This window comes from Caretta caretta, chromosome 9 (genome assembly GCF_965140235.1).
Source record: "Caretta caretta isolate rCarCar2 chromosome 9, rCarCar1.hap1, whole genome shotgun sequence".
NCBI classification, from domain to species: Eukaryota; Metazoa; Chordata; order Testudines; family Cheloniidae; genus Caretta; species Caretta caretta.
Genome location: NC_134214.1, coordinates 32,769,982 through 32,784,758, shown reverse-complemented (window position 1 = coordinate 32,784,758; position 14,777 = coordinate 32,769,982). Strand labels below are relative to the sequence as shown.

General features: G+C 42.3%; 1 protein-coding gene and 1 long non-coding RNA gene across 11 annotated transcripts in view; one reads left to right on the top strand and one right to left on the bottom strand.

Annotated features, from left to right (window-relative positions):
• The window catches only part of TFDP2 (transcription factor Dp-2), a 165,833-nt gene that overhangs the window by 32,889 nt on the left and 118,167 nt on the right, over positions 1-14,777 (bottom strand). For 9 of the 10 annotated variants that reach the window (XM_075132200.1, XM_048863680.2, XM_048863679.2 and 6 more), the window contains 2 exons: positions 7,534-7,696; positions 5,960-6,106 (listed from right to left, as the gene is read on the bottom strand). In XM_075132200.1, coding sequence (XP_074988301.1) covers positions 5,960-6,106; positions 7,534-7,696 — 310 coding nt within the window. The remainder of the gene's footprint in view (positions 1-5,959; positions 6,107-7,533; positions 7,697-14,777) is intronic. The other variant, XM_075132201.1, reaches the window with a different exon arrangement.
• Positions 11,412-14,172, top strand: LOC125642393 (uncharacterized). Its single transcript, XR_007358385.2, has 3 exons — positions 11,412-11,658; positions 12,748-12,895; positions 13,983-14,172. It is a non-coding gene; the product is annotated as an uncharacterized LOC125642393 (long non-coding RNA).

The window sequence follows — 14,777 nt, the reverse complement described above, 5'->3', positions numbered from 1 at the left end:
TTCCCTGTTGGATATATGTCAGAGGAACTTTCTCCAGCACTGGATAGGAAATACTTCATCCCACAAGAATGGAGCCATCACAGTACCACAGTAAAACATTTGCTTTTTTATTCCCACTCATTTGTGATTAAAAGCATCCCATCAACAGTTCTCTCAGTCCCTGTTTACTCAGGACTGAAAGACAAATATCAGGACTGGGCTCAGGACCATCTAGGTTGGCATTTTAGTGTATCATCACTAGGCCAAGAATGACCACCCTTTTTGACTACTAACCTGAAACCTGGAAAGACTAGCAAGAATTCAGTAACCAGTCACAAGAAGAGGTTAAGGGAAAGCAGCTACCATGCTACCAGTTTCTTCCAGCAGCCATGGTGACACAAATGGAAATAAACAAAACCATTTTCAACAGTATCCAGGACAATGGTACTTCAGGACCTACCCATGCTGCCAGAACACCAGAAACTATACTTTAAATTGAGGAGAGTCCTGAGGAAATCCAAAGAGGTGGACAGTCTAATGAAGCTACAGTGCTGGTCTCTATGTGTATTTTTAATGCTCTAGGTCAGGGGGTCTCAAACACGCGGCCCATGGGGTTCTTCCCTGCAGCCCACCAAGCTCCCCGCGTCGTCGTCCCCCTCCCTCAGGGGTGGGTAAACTACGGCCCTGGGCCGGATCCAGCCCCTCAGGACTTTGGATCCGGCCCGCGGATTTGCCAACCCCATGGTCCTGAGGGCCCCGCTTCCCTGCGACCACGGGGAGAGGGGGAACAGAGAACTCTGTGAGCTGTTTTTGCCTGCGGTTACCTCCCCTGAAGCTCCCGTCGGCCGGGAACGGGGAAGCACAGCCAATGGCAGCTTCGGGGGAGGTACCCACAGGTAAGAACAGCTCACTGAGTTCTCTGCTCCCCCTCCTCCTGGGGCCGCAGAGACAGGGCTTAGCTTTGCTTGACCTATAAGACTATCAAAGTCAATAAATGTTAAGAGGTCTAATAATTTATCCTCTCTCTACATACTGATTTTTTCTGTGTTTTCTCTTTAAGGTAACCTTTACACAGAACTACATTTTTGTTTATATATTTAAAATAACTTCAAAATACACTTTTTTTTTTCTTGAATGGAGGGCATTTACAAGTTGGTAAGCTATTGATTTAAGCAAATGTGAAAACACAGCTTTATTTCTTTTCTGTTAAATGACACTGAAAGCAACATTTGAAGGAAATGCCTGGTTTTCACTGTGCTCAGAGGCTTGTGTAACTAAAGTAATAAATAGTAAAAGGACATAAGGTTAATTTGAGTTCTCACACTGTAGACAACAAAATGTCAGAACAATAACATCAAAGTTTATCATTTCATAGCAGTATGATTCACAGCAAAGAATTCACTTAATCATTCACAGAAACTGAGTTTAAGAGATTTGAATTAAGACCAAAGACTTAAAAAATATTCACAACAGACTATTATGGTAAAATGTACTTTAAAATGAGCAGGCGTAGCCTTATTCCCTGGGTTTATCATACCTGTCAGCCTACTGTTTGACACAGTGATTAAAACAGTAAAAGTTTTTCTTTTTCTTTTCTCCCATTGCCCATTTCAATGTCCTCAGAGGTATTATGTGACTAGAATTGGACAAAATAACTTGTTTTTCACTAGGTGTACAAAACCAGATATTTTATTCAAGTAATTGCAAAAATTCACAAATGTGATAGAGACCGAGATGTTGTATTTTCTGCTAGTCAGTACATTTTGGTGTGAACATTGTGACATTTGTCTTGTACAAGATACATGACTATTGTCCACAGGGCCAGTGACATTTTCACAGAGAAAGTTTGGCATCTTTGCAACAAAATGACAGTTTTCTCCTGTTGAAAATGCCCGACAAAAGATTCAACAGGAAGTTTTAAAAATATTTCTTACTTTTCCTGATCAGCAAATATTATTCAGCATCCCTGAATGATATTTCTTTTAAAGAGGTTTTCTATCATCCATATGAATATCTAGATCAACTTACTCCCCAGTAAATTCTTTTTCTAAACCAGGGGTCTCAAACACCCATCCCATGAACCTTCCCAATGTGGCCCCCAGGATTCCAGCAGTTTTGGGGCCGGTTCTTTCCCTTGGCCCCACCTGCCGCCCCTGGGCACTCCCCCACCAGGGGCTCCGGCAGCGGAGCGGAGCTGAACAGCGTCTGCCTGCTCACTTCAGTGGCGACCGGCCCATCCCTGCGGCCCCGGGGCAGGGCTGTGCCTCTGCCTCCGCACGCTGCCCCCACCCCGAGCGCCCCTGCGGCCAATGGGAAGCTGCGGGGGCAGTGCCTGGGGGCAGCAGTGCACGGAGGCCCCCCAGCCCTGCCTTGGAGCCCCAGGTAAGTGCTGCACCCCCTACCCCCACCCCCTCTCCACATACTCCCTCCCACCCCCAAACTCCCTCCCAGGGCCTGCACCCCCTCCCCACACCCCCCAAACTCCCTCCCAGAGCTTGCACCCCCACCCCCTCCCCACCCTCAAACTCCCTTCCAGAGCCTTAGACAGGTGGGGGGTTCAAGGGGGGTGCAAGGGCCCTAAGGTGAATTGAGTTTGAGACCCCTGTTCTAAACAAATCATCATCATTGTGGCAAATACCAAAGGGACTTGGCCTCGTTTGCAAATCAAGCGCCACCTGGCTTGAGTTCTGGCAAATTGCTTGAATTGTTTTAGCTGTATGTTCAGTTTATGGCTACTGGCAATCTTATTGGGCCACCAAAGTTTATGGCACCCACATGAGCACTCGCTGTGTAGCGGCATTCCGTGATACATAGACTTTGGAATTTCTTGGTCTTGCCTTGTAATAATATGTCCATACCAAGAAAGCTGCTGAAACTGAATCAGTGGTGGAGATGGTTGCTGGGTTTGGCTTTGAATATTTTAATTTTTGATCTTGTTCATCCACTTGATATAGAACAGCTGCCGGAGATGACAAGCATAAAAAATGTCAACTCAGAGTTCTTCAGCCTCTATGTTTCACTTCTGTACAACAGGGATAAGCATTAGATCTATAGATCTGCAGCTTCGTAGCATGCTTCAAGTCATGATGTCCCCAGAGGCCATAGAAGGGCCGAAAACATGGTAGCAGATGCTGCTGTTTATTTAAGCATCCACATCTTTTGATCATCCTTCATCATGGTCTATGATGCTGCCCAAATATTTGACAGCTGATATCTTATCTGGACAGGTTTATACTGTGTTGGCTGTAATCTGGTACTGGAGGCTGCTTGGTCAGGCACTAGTTTTATCTGGATGAATAACCAGACCAGTGCACACTAGCTTCTTACTCGACCAGACTGGCCATGAGGTGCAGTGATTCACTAAACTGAGCCAACAAGAGAATGTCACCAGCGTATTTGAGATCTCAAAACAGAATAATGTTCAGCTCAACACCACCGATAGCTGCCTCCTCAAGCTTTATTCATCAACCAATCGATGCCAACATTGAACAATGGATGATGACAGAACTCAGCTTTACCAAACTCCCGTGGAGATAGGAAACCATGCTGCGTACCTGCCATTGACTTGAACACAGCTCCTGTTCCATTATAGAGTTCTTTTACCAATGACCAGTCTTCCCAGAGATGTTTAGTTGCCTCATCAGGTCCCACGAACTTGCTCAAAGCACTGAGTGAATGGCCTGATGGAAGTCAATGCAAAAATGCTGTGCACAGTTTATCATATTCAGCCATTTTCTTAAAAGGCTGTCTAAAGTTAAATATCTGGTCAACAATGGAATGACCAGATCTAAACCCACACTCAGTATCCTAGCCTATGCCATGAAGTGCATCATTGATTTGAGATATTAACACAGAAGCAAAGACTTTCCCTGAGACCAACAGCTTAATACTTCTTTAGTTGCTACATTCAGCTTCATTGCCCTTTTTGAACAAAGCAGAATAACACCATTCTTCCATTCATCAGGTATGATAGTAGAGTTCCAGATGACCTGGAAGAGCCTGTACAGTGATGTTACAAACCCCTGGTGCGTTCTCAGACTTCAATTTATGGACTGTGATTTGAATCTCTTCTTGGATGAAGGACGGTAGTTCTACTGGAACTTCCTGTTCATCTTCAAATGGAAGAGGGACAGCAGGCAGCAGACAATTGAGGAGCATTGTGAAATGATCTTCCCATTGATCAGATCTTCCCAACTGATCCTTCAGACTCTGGCTGATGCTGTCATCCCAATTTTTTACTAGGCAAGCTGATGCCACCTTCCCCTGCAAACATTGCAAAGTTGAATAGAAGATGTGGAAATTGTGCCTGGTGGCAGTGTGTTCTAAATTACCTGCCTGAATCTACTTCCAGGATTCTGTATCTTTCTTACACTTGATGAAGTTCCGATGTGAAACCCATCCAGCCTTTCCTTTTACTCTCGACGAACGTGTCTTTGAAGTCTCAAATTGTAGCCTCAATTTTTTTCTTAGCAGTTTTTCTTAGCACCAAATTTTCCAGTTGCAGCGAGCGTCTCCTCACTGATCCATGGAAGACATCAGAGCACTGCTTTCAAACATGCCATTTTTCTGGGGTCAGTAACCAAAGCATTGACACAAATTGCCCATATTACACTTATGACTGATTCAGACTGCTATTAACCTAGAGCCTAATGCCCTGTGTGATGGGTGTATCTGGCCTTTGCAGCTCCCTACAGGAGGCCTCACAGTCCTACTACACTCCATGTCAGGAAACAATGATGTAGGAGGAATGGAGCAGTGACGCTGAGTCCTCTAGGCCTGCCTAGAAAGTCCTGTCTGGAGCAGCCATCTTGGAGATTAGAGAGACCTGGCCCTCCAAGAGCTAGAAGGACTAGCAACAGTTATCTGAGCTCAGCAGGCTCAGATAAAAGGAGCTGTAGTGCCCTAGCAGGGCGGCCTCTGGCTGGGCCCAGAGGAGCAGGGATGGGTATTCCTCTCTGCCCAAAGGAGCCTGTGGATTATCCAGGGTTTATCTCTGCCACATTTGCATATCTGGGTTTGCAGGGAGAGAGGGACTTGAGAACATTGTCCTTGAGCTAAGGGTTAAGATAAGATGGGCCAGGTGGGAGGAAGCCCAAGGAAGTAGCAGCAAAAATTTGAGTACTACAGTGGTTGCTGTTCACAGGGGTGCCTGCCTGGAACCCAGAGTAATGGGTGTGCCCTGGTTCCCTCACTGGCAAAGTTGTGTAAACTCTGAGAAAGGGAGGACAAGCGTAACCTAAGACCAAAGAAGGGGAGAAGGCTTGTTTGGAAGCCCAAGTGAAGGGCTGAATTTAAAGGTCCAAGAGCCAGAGCTGAAGACCCTGGTGAGGACAGATACACTGCTTATTTGTTGGACTCTTTGCTATCCCGGAAAGGGTTAATTGTTGACTGCGTGACAGAAGACTGGCAGAGGCAGACAGATGTCCTGTAGGGGGTGCCAGGAACTGGAAAAGGATTGCAATACTGCACCTGCTGCTTGGAGACACTCAAGGGGTGAATACCCTTTTACACCCTGCATGACTTGATTGATATTTATTTTTGTCAGGAAAACAGGATTTTTGGATTGGTATAAAGTATATTGTAGGTATATTTAGAAAATACACAGAAACATTTCACTGAGGATTTAAATCAGGACTGGCTCTAGGCACCAGCAAAGCAAGCACGTGCTTGAGGCGACATAATTCCAGGGGCGGCATTCCGGCTACCCCCCACTCCCTCTTTTTTTTTTTTTTGCTTGGGCAGTTGTGCTCTTGGAGCGGCAAACTTTTTGCTTAGGACAGCAAAAAAACTAGAGCCGGCCCTGATTTAAATATCAAATGTTGCTTTTATTTACCTAATAAGCAGCAATCAGATTTTTTTTAAAGTTCATATTTTAAAACATTTATTATGCAAATATAAATACACACACTCTTTCCAAAGAGACACCATTACCACAGGACATCATCTGCAACTGAAGGGATTTCCCCTCCCCTCCACTTACCTCTAGGTTTTGACATTCTTGAGCTGAGTTTGTAGGAAGGCCAATCCATTTGATTTCCTTTTTCTCTTTTGAAATGATGTTCATTGCCATCAGCACATTGAGGGCATCATAAACTCTCCGCCTAATATTCTTCTGATCATAAGCCTGCTAAAAAAAAAATAGCACTGCAGTATTAATTAGGTCAAGACTACTGCAAAAGCTAAAAGTTAAGATGACGCTTGAAATTTCCCTTTATAGGTTTGCAAGTAATAAGGATGACAATATATGAATAAAAGTAAATGGCAATTGAAGTCAATATGGCACTAAAACATGTGCTTTAATTTATGGTATTGCTTTGAATAAAACACTAAGGTGTTTGCATGAAAGCTGGGAGATCACTCAGAAACAGTGAGGTAAAACTTAATACAATAGAATATACACCGTCTGCTTCTTGATGTTGCATATTAAAAAAATATTGTTAGGCTTAATCTTGTCCCCCTTACATGCTTAAGCCAATATTATAGAATACATCATTAAAAAAAAACATTTAAAACAAAAATCACTTAAAACAGAAGCAGATTGTTCTCAAAGCATTGTAAGTACATAGAGTATTTCTGATACAAAAGGAGAATGTATCAGCATTGTAAAAGATTCCAGAGTAGGAGCTGGATGAGTATCCTTACAATTACAGCTATACATATTTTAAAAACAAATAACTGCCTTTAAAAAATCTGTTGTAATGAAACCAATTTTTAAATATGTATCACAACGTGTTTATGGAGAAGAGTGTTTTTTACCATTTGGACTTTCTAACTGCTGAGTTAAGAGAATGGACAATATTTTTGTTTAGCTTAGGTTGCTTTTTTCTCTTCATATGTATAGGCTAAAATTAATACTTCAAACCCTCATAAAGGACCTCCTCTAGCCTTGCCAAACTAATTATTATTCTCTGTTAACCAGAAAATAAAATAATCCCAAATTATGTTTTTATCCTGGCAATTAATTTACTGCCTGAATTGCTTAAACTCCTATATATTAATAACAACCTCAATCAAAATATGATTATATCCTATACACCATTATTTCTACAGAAATTGATTTTTCTAATTGTGTTTCCATCATGATAAAAATGATTAATCTGATGTAATAACTTGTGCAGTTTTGTGTACACATAATTAAGACTTGGTCAGCCTAGTTATTACAAATTGTGTATTTGAGACAGGTGTCCTCCATTTCAGCTGCATTTGAGACAGGTGTACTCCATCTCAGACTCTCAGTTACTTGGGGTGGAGTGTGAGCAGAATATTTTAAAAGCCAGTATTAAGGCAGCCTGTTGTCTGTGTATTTTGTTGTATTTTAAAGGGTATTCAGTGGTATTAATTCTATATTTAAAATGGAACCTATTTTATATACTGCATGTTGATATTTTTGGGAATGTTCTAGGCCTAGATCTATAGCTCTGAGACACATTTGTTTGAAAGCGACAGTGGAACATGACAAGTCAAGGCAGAAACAAGCATAGAATTGTAAGAGAACTGTGACAGGATATGACAGTATAGCTGTAAAATAAAAAAATTGACATCACATCTACTTACCGAATCTGTAGCCAAGTGGCTATTAGAATTTGTGAATTCTGATACCAGTTCATCAGCTACTTCATTGTAGGACGTTGTTCCTTTACGCTGGACTTTTTCACATACTTTCATTGAAAAATGCCTCAGACCCTTCCCATTTTTATCTCCTTTTTTGCTTCTTTTACTATGGAAGGAAAATAAGTCGTTTTGAGATAATGACTTTTTGTAAGTTCTTCTGGTTAGGAAGCAAAATGTCAAGCTTGTTAACAGGCTTTGCATAGTGAGATGGCTGGTGTCCGACATTAGGCATCACATTTTTATGAAGGTTACAATAGCCAGGAAAGGCATTTTTATAATTTTGAACTGTGAAAAGATAAACGATGACATAAAGAGGGATGTGATAACCTTCAAGGATTTCAGGTCCCTTACACTCAAAGTAGCACTGAAATTAACAGGAATTCTGGGTATACAGGAAACACAGAATTAGGCCCAAATATGAACCAAATAATATATATTAAACCTCTTCAGACCTAATCCCACAGTTCTCATGTGGACAATGAGCATCAAATAAGCCCACCAAAAGTTGTGAAAATGGTCATTTTGTGTGTGTGTGTTGAGAGCACAGAGCCACTGTCTAGGCCCAGCCCCACTTTTACCATTGAGAAGCCCTTTCTGCTACAGCCTTTTTTATATTAACATGGGATAGTGTTTCGTTCTCCAAAGGCAATGTCTAACACTACTAATAAACACTTGACAGTGAGAAAGTATTAGTTAAAAAGAGTACAGATTTCTGACACAGTACATAGATTTTCCATTTTAAATCTTCACAATAAGTTTCACATTTGACTGAGCTGACTAAATCAGAGATAACCCATCTTCAGCAGTTGCTAGGTGCCTGACTAAAGCATTCAGCTATCAACAAAAATTAGTTACAAATTTCTTGCCAGAGTAGCTAAACAAGTAAATGGATGCAGGCAGTAAAATGTCACCAAGAATAAGCAAGTTATGGGCCCAATCTAGCATCCAAATAAGTTAATAGAAGATTTATCATTTACTTCAATGAATGTTGGTTTAGGCCTTATGTGCAGTATACAAGATCAATCTGATTGGCCCACAGAATGTGATTTCAAAAGACGTAGATCTATTAAGAAACAGTTTTAATATGAATTTTTGCAAAAGGTCAACACAATCTCCCCCCCCCGCAACCCCAAGAACATCAAAATTACTAGAATAGTAGGAGTGGCAACCGGAGAAGGAAACTTGCTCTATTGCAAAATAATTTGTCTACAGATTCCTTCTAAATTAACATCAGTAAAAGATTAGTCATTAGCAAGAAGATTTTACTGGCAGACCTAGCTTTTACTGGGTCTAACTATAATGGAAACTCCATGCCTTGTATTTATTGAAAGCATTATCTCGGTAAAGAATTAATTAAAGTTTCCAAGTGGTACAATAGTTTTTTTCTTTTATTCAAACGTGCAGGGTATCTGAGGAAGGGCAAACTTCCTATACAGAACTAAATGGAAACCAATCTTAAAAACAATTAAATTTTTAGAGCTCTCCAGACCTGTGATATAACGCAATTGTTGGGTCTGATCCTGCACTCCTGCAAAATTCCCATATTATGAATTACTTAAATGGGAAAAAAATGGTTGTTGTTTAACAGGGTAAATAGCATTTTTGTTTTATATTATGGGCCAGTTTCTAGCTGCTCTCTTGTTTGTGATGGATTGCACCAATAGCAATTTTTCCTCCCATGCATATCCTTGCAGGGTGCAGACAGATTCATGGTGATTACATCCCCTGAGAGCAAGGTGTGAAGGGGGTCGGGATTATACCAAAGAAGAATGGCTGAGCATAGAGGGAAATTTATACTTTATCAGGAAATACAGGGCCAGTACAGGGGCAAGCATATGCTCACTTTTTTAAAGGGTGGAATAGTTGCAACTCTTGTGCATGCTCCCCAAGAAACCTGATAACCTGCTGGCCAGGAGCTGCAAAAACCAACGTATCACTGTATTTGCAGCAGCAAAACAAAAAGCAGCAGCAGCAGGTTCTTGATAAAAGTAAAAAGTAGGTCATAGAAATAAAGCACTTCATTCTGGAACTAAAATGTTAACTTTCTAGAGAAGCGACTTGTTAAAAGACTTCCATCTAGATCCCAGTGACTACTATATAATGTTAATATTTTGACATATCAGGACACTTAGTTGCAAAAAGATTTATTTGTAATTCTTCTTGGTCTCCAAACGAGTTTCACAACATTTTGTCTAAGAAATAGCATGAACAAAAGAGAGCATTACTTGGTGCTCACTCATCAAGTCCTAATGTGCCTAGAAGCCAGTAAGGAGATAAACTTATGTTTTATTGTGCTTAAAAACGGACATAATTAATCATTATACCTTTAAAACAAAAAGGCTCAGCAATCAGTATTTCACAATAAAGCACATATTCAGTTTTATCAGAGATCTGTCAGTGCTTTGATGCCAGTGAGTTTAACTCTGATTACTGCCAGCAGTGGAGTCAATACTGGGGAACTATTGGCTATTGATGTCCATCCAGGGTTCATATATCTGCTGCATGTGAGATTCTAATGCCCCAGAGAATTCTATTTGAATAATAACATACAAATTAAGCTGTTTCTATTCCCTTCCCTCTCCCAACAGAAGATCAAGATTTTATGTTATGGTAATGAACCCAATGTAAACAAGATCAGATGCATTTACCATCCATAAACTATGTATTTCAAGATATATGTTCAATGGACAATTTTTTCCACTGTTAAAAGGATGCTTTCAATTTAAACATTTTGCAAACAAACACTTCTTGATCTGTATTAACTTTTTAGATTATTAGAAGCAAAAATTAAAAAAAATCCAATTTATTTGTCGCTCGTTATCTTCTTAGTTTACTTTTTGCATTTCTTATAGATTGGACAATGATAATCTCTATGAGGCCTGTTTCACTTCCAGGTTTTAGTGGTATAATGTCTGGGATTCAAACACTGCAGGGGAGTGTTTGTTTGTTTTGTTTTAAAGAAGTGTTTTCACTGGATTTTTTTAAATTGTGGAAACATTTTCTATTTGCTTTATAGAAGTGTGTTTTATATAAAATTGAAAGTAGGGGGAATCAAGGGCTTGCCCAAGCAGTTTGGGAAGAATACCACACTAGAATCTCACAAATCACCACAATATATGAGAAACTAGCAATGGCTCCACAAAATATGCAGCTACTAAGAAGTATAATGTCAGAATAAACCCTAAGGAGAACCATGTGGAATTATAGGAGGGTACCAATCAACAGTTATCTAAAATAGTAAAATAGAACAGGGGTGGGCAAACTACAGCCCGCAGGCCACATCCGGCCTGTCAGACCTTTTAGTCTGGCCCTCAGCTCCTGCCAGGGAATGGGGTAGGGGGTTTGCCCTGCTCCGGCGCTCCAGCCAGGGAGTGGGGTCGGGGATTTACCCTGCTACATGCGGCTCCCAGGAAGCAGCCGGCATGACCCCCCTCTGGCTCCTATGTAGTACACGAAAGCATGGCCAGGCAGCTCTGCGCGCTGCCCAGTCCACAGGTACCACCCCCCACAGCTCTCATTGGCCATGGTTCCCGCCTGGCTGCACCTTGGAGCCGGAGAGGGGGGACATGCTTCCAGGAGCTGCTTGTGGTAAGCACTGCCCGGAGCCTGCACCCCTGAGCCCCCCCCCATACCACAGCCCTGATCCCCCTCCTGCCCTCCGAACCCCTTGATCCCAGCCCAGAGCCCCCTCTTGTACCCCAAGCCCCTCATCCCCAGCCCCACCCCAGAATCCGCACCCCCAGCCAGAGCCTTCACCACCCCCCTCCCCTCCCGTGCCCCAACCCCCTGCCCCAGCCTTGATCCCACTCTCTGAACCCCTCGGTCACAGCCCAGAGCATCCTCCTGCACCTCAAACCCCTCATCCCCAGCCCCACCCCAGAGCCCGCACCTCCAGCCGGAGCCCTCATGCTCTGCCTCAGTGTTATATAATATTGTTTGGGTGAACTACCATCAGTTCCTCCTCTATCACAGAGCTCGTTGATAAGAACTCCAAAGCAGAAGCAGGAGGGCAAATAGTGGAGCATGCACAGGGACATACATCTTGAAGAACCACAGATACTGCACAAGGTGAGTAACCCTTTCTTCTTCTTCTTTGAGTAGTGTACCTATGGTGAGTCTACAGCAGTATGCCTAATGGAGGGGTGGGGCTTCGGAGTCAAATCTAATATTGAAGATACTACAGTAGAGCCAAATATGGCATCAGATGCTGACTCGTGACTGTATAATGTTAAGCAAATATATGAGCAGATGTCCAAGTCACTGCTCTGCATATTTCTGTGATCAGAATGTTCTTAAGGAAGGCTATCGAAGTGGACAGATATCTTGTGGAACTCCAGAAGGAGGTTGAAGGTCATGAGAGCAATGGCAATAGGTAATGCAGTCCAGTATCCATCTAGAGAGTCTTTGTTTAGAGATTGGGGCTCCCTTAGATCTGTCTGCAATGGAAAAGAATAAGTCTGGGAGATTTTTTGAGAGGTTTCGTCCTATCCAAATAGAAGGCTAATGATCTCCTGACCTCAAACGTGTGTAATGTTGCCTCCCTTTTGTCCTGGTGTGGTTTGGGAAAGAAGGCTGGGAAGTGAATATGCTGAATTATGTGGAAGTCTTTTTGGTAGGAATTTAGGGTGTGGTCTTAATGCAACCTTGTCTTTGAAAATGAGGGGTGGGGGCATGCCATTAGTGCCCCTATCTCTCCCACTGTCTGAGCAGACATGATGGCCACTAGGAACGGGTTTCCTAGCGAGATGTAGAAGAGAGCAAGTGGCCATAGGTTCAAAGGGAGACCTTGTAAGGCACTTGAGGACAATGTTGAGATCCCATGCTGGTGTAGGACATCTGATTTGTGGGAAGAGGTTACCCATACCCTTGAGATACCTTTTTGTTGTAGAATAAACGAATAGAGAATAACCATCTATCTTATGATGGAAGGCGGTGAGGGCTGTGAGATGTACCTTTATGTAGTTTAGAAATAATACTGACTTTTTTAGTTCTAGGTCCTAGAATCTAGGATGTAGGCTAGCACAAGTGGTAGTGGAGAGGATGTAGAGGTAACGTGTCCTGAGTCACACCAGAGTTGGAATCTCTTCCACTTTTGAATGAATGTGTGATGAGTAGTTAGTTTTCTGCTATGTAACATCACCTCCTTTACATCCTCAGAGCAGTTCATTTCTAAACTTTGGAACACTGAGGAGCCATTGAGGTGGAGAACCTGAAGATTGGGGTGGAAGATCAGTCCCGCATCTTGAGAGAGGAAGTGAGAAATGGGCTGGAGAGTGTTTGGCAGGCAAATTGCCATTTGAGTAAGGTATGGAAACATGTCTGTTTTGGCCACGTTGGAACTATAAGAATAACCCTGTCCCTTTCTTTTCTTATTTTGCTTCTACTGCATCTAGGTAGGCCCCTATGAATTCCAGATGTTGTATTGGAGTTAAAGTGGATTTTTGGACATTTAGTTGTAGTCCCAGCTGTAGGAATAGATTCATAGTCTTTTGTGTGACTTTCTCAGTGTTGTCAAAGGAACGTACTTTGAGCAGCCAATCATCTAGATATGGGAATATCATAATTCCTAGTTTGTGAAGGTATGCTGCTACAACAGAAAGGACCTTCTGCACCCAGAGTGTTCTCGATGACAGACTGCATGGGAGCACTTTGTATTGAAAATAGTCTTGATCCAGAGAGACTCCTAGAAACTTCCTGTGTGATGACTGGATTGTGATATGAAAGTAAGCCTCTTGTAGGTCAAGGGCAGGGAACTACTCCCCTTAGTCCAGAGATGGGACTACTGCTGCCAAAGTAACCATCTTGAAGTGTTGTATCTTTACGAATCTCTTGAGTGACCTTAGATCCAGAACGGGTCTCCAACTGCTGTTCTTTTTAGGTATCAGGAAGTATTTGGAATAAAAACCGTTCCCTCAGTGTTGACTGGGAACTGGTTCTATAACACCTAGGTTCAGAAGATAGTTTGTTTCCTGAAATAAAAGGTGCTCATGAAAAGGATCCCTGAAGAGGGATGAGGAGGGAGGGTGGGTAAAGTAGATTGAATATCTCGTGGAGATGATCTCCAATATCTGCGTCTCTGTGATTATACATTCCCAGTTTTGACGAAAAAAGAGTAAGGTGGTCGCCAAAGAGGTGGAGATGTTTGGGTTGTTGCAGCAAATAAAAGCGTGTGTGGGGTAAACTCGGGGTCTCGATCAATACATCAAAATTAGTTTTTAGATGTAGACGGTTATGATGCTGAAGATTGTGGGTAGTGATCTTCGCTTTTATCGTCATCCTCTTTTCCGTTGGGGTTCATAATGTTTCTGGGGAGGAGGAAACTGAGCCAGCTGGGATCTCTGTGCCTGCCAACTGTGACGTAGTCATCTCCTTTTTTTTTTTTTTTTTTGTAGATGTGTAAATTCCCCAGGAACGGAACGTGGCTCTGGAATCTTTTAATGTTTGGTGGGATTCTTCTGTTCTGTCTCCAAATAACTTGGATCCTTCAAAGGGAAAGTCTTCCACAGTGGATTGTACCTCCTTTGGAAAGCAGGAAAGGTGAAACCATTAAGCTTTCTGCATGACAACTGCAGTTGAGCTGGAGTGAGCAGCTGTACCAGCAATGTCCAGAGAGGCCTGCAACTATGTCCTTGCAAGGAGCTGACCCTCAGCAATGATTGCCTAAAACTGTTCTCTTTGATCAGTTGGGAGATATTCAATGAAGCCGTTTAACTTAGAGTAGTTGACATGATTGTATTTTGCCATAAGGGCTTGGTAATTAGCAATCCTAAATTGTGGGGTCACTGATTAATATGATTTCCTTCCAAATAAATCCAGTCATTTCCAGTTCTTGTTGTCAGGTGCCGATTTAGCGTGCTGCTGTCTGCCATGTTCATGTACAGCATCGACAAGGGAATTCAGGGATGGGCAAAAAAATAAAAAGTCCATGTCCTTAGAGGGAACGTAATATTTTTTGTCTGCTCTTTTGTATGTGGGACATATTTTGGCTGGTGTCTGCCATATAGTTTTCACTGGGTTGAGCAAGGCTTCATTGACAGGGAGCGCAATAAGACCTGATGAAGAAGTATGTAGGATGTCCAGCAGCTTATGTTGTGACTTCTTCGGGCTAAATTTGTACTGAGTTCGCTACTGTCTTAATGAGATCTTGTAACTATTTGAAGTCATCTGGAAGGGTTGGTGGGGAAGGC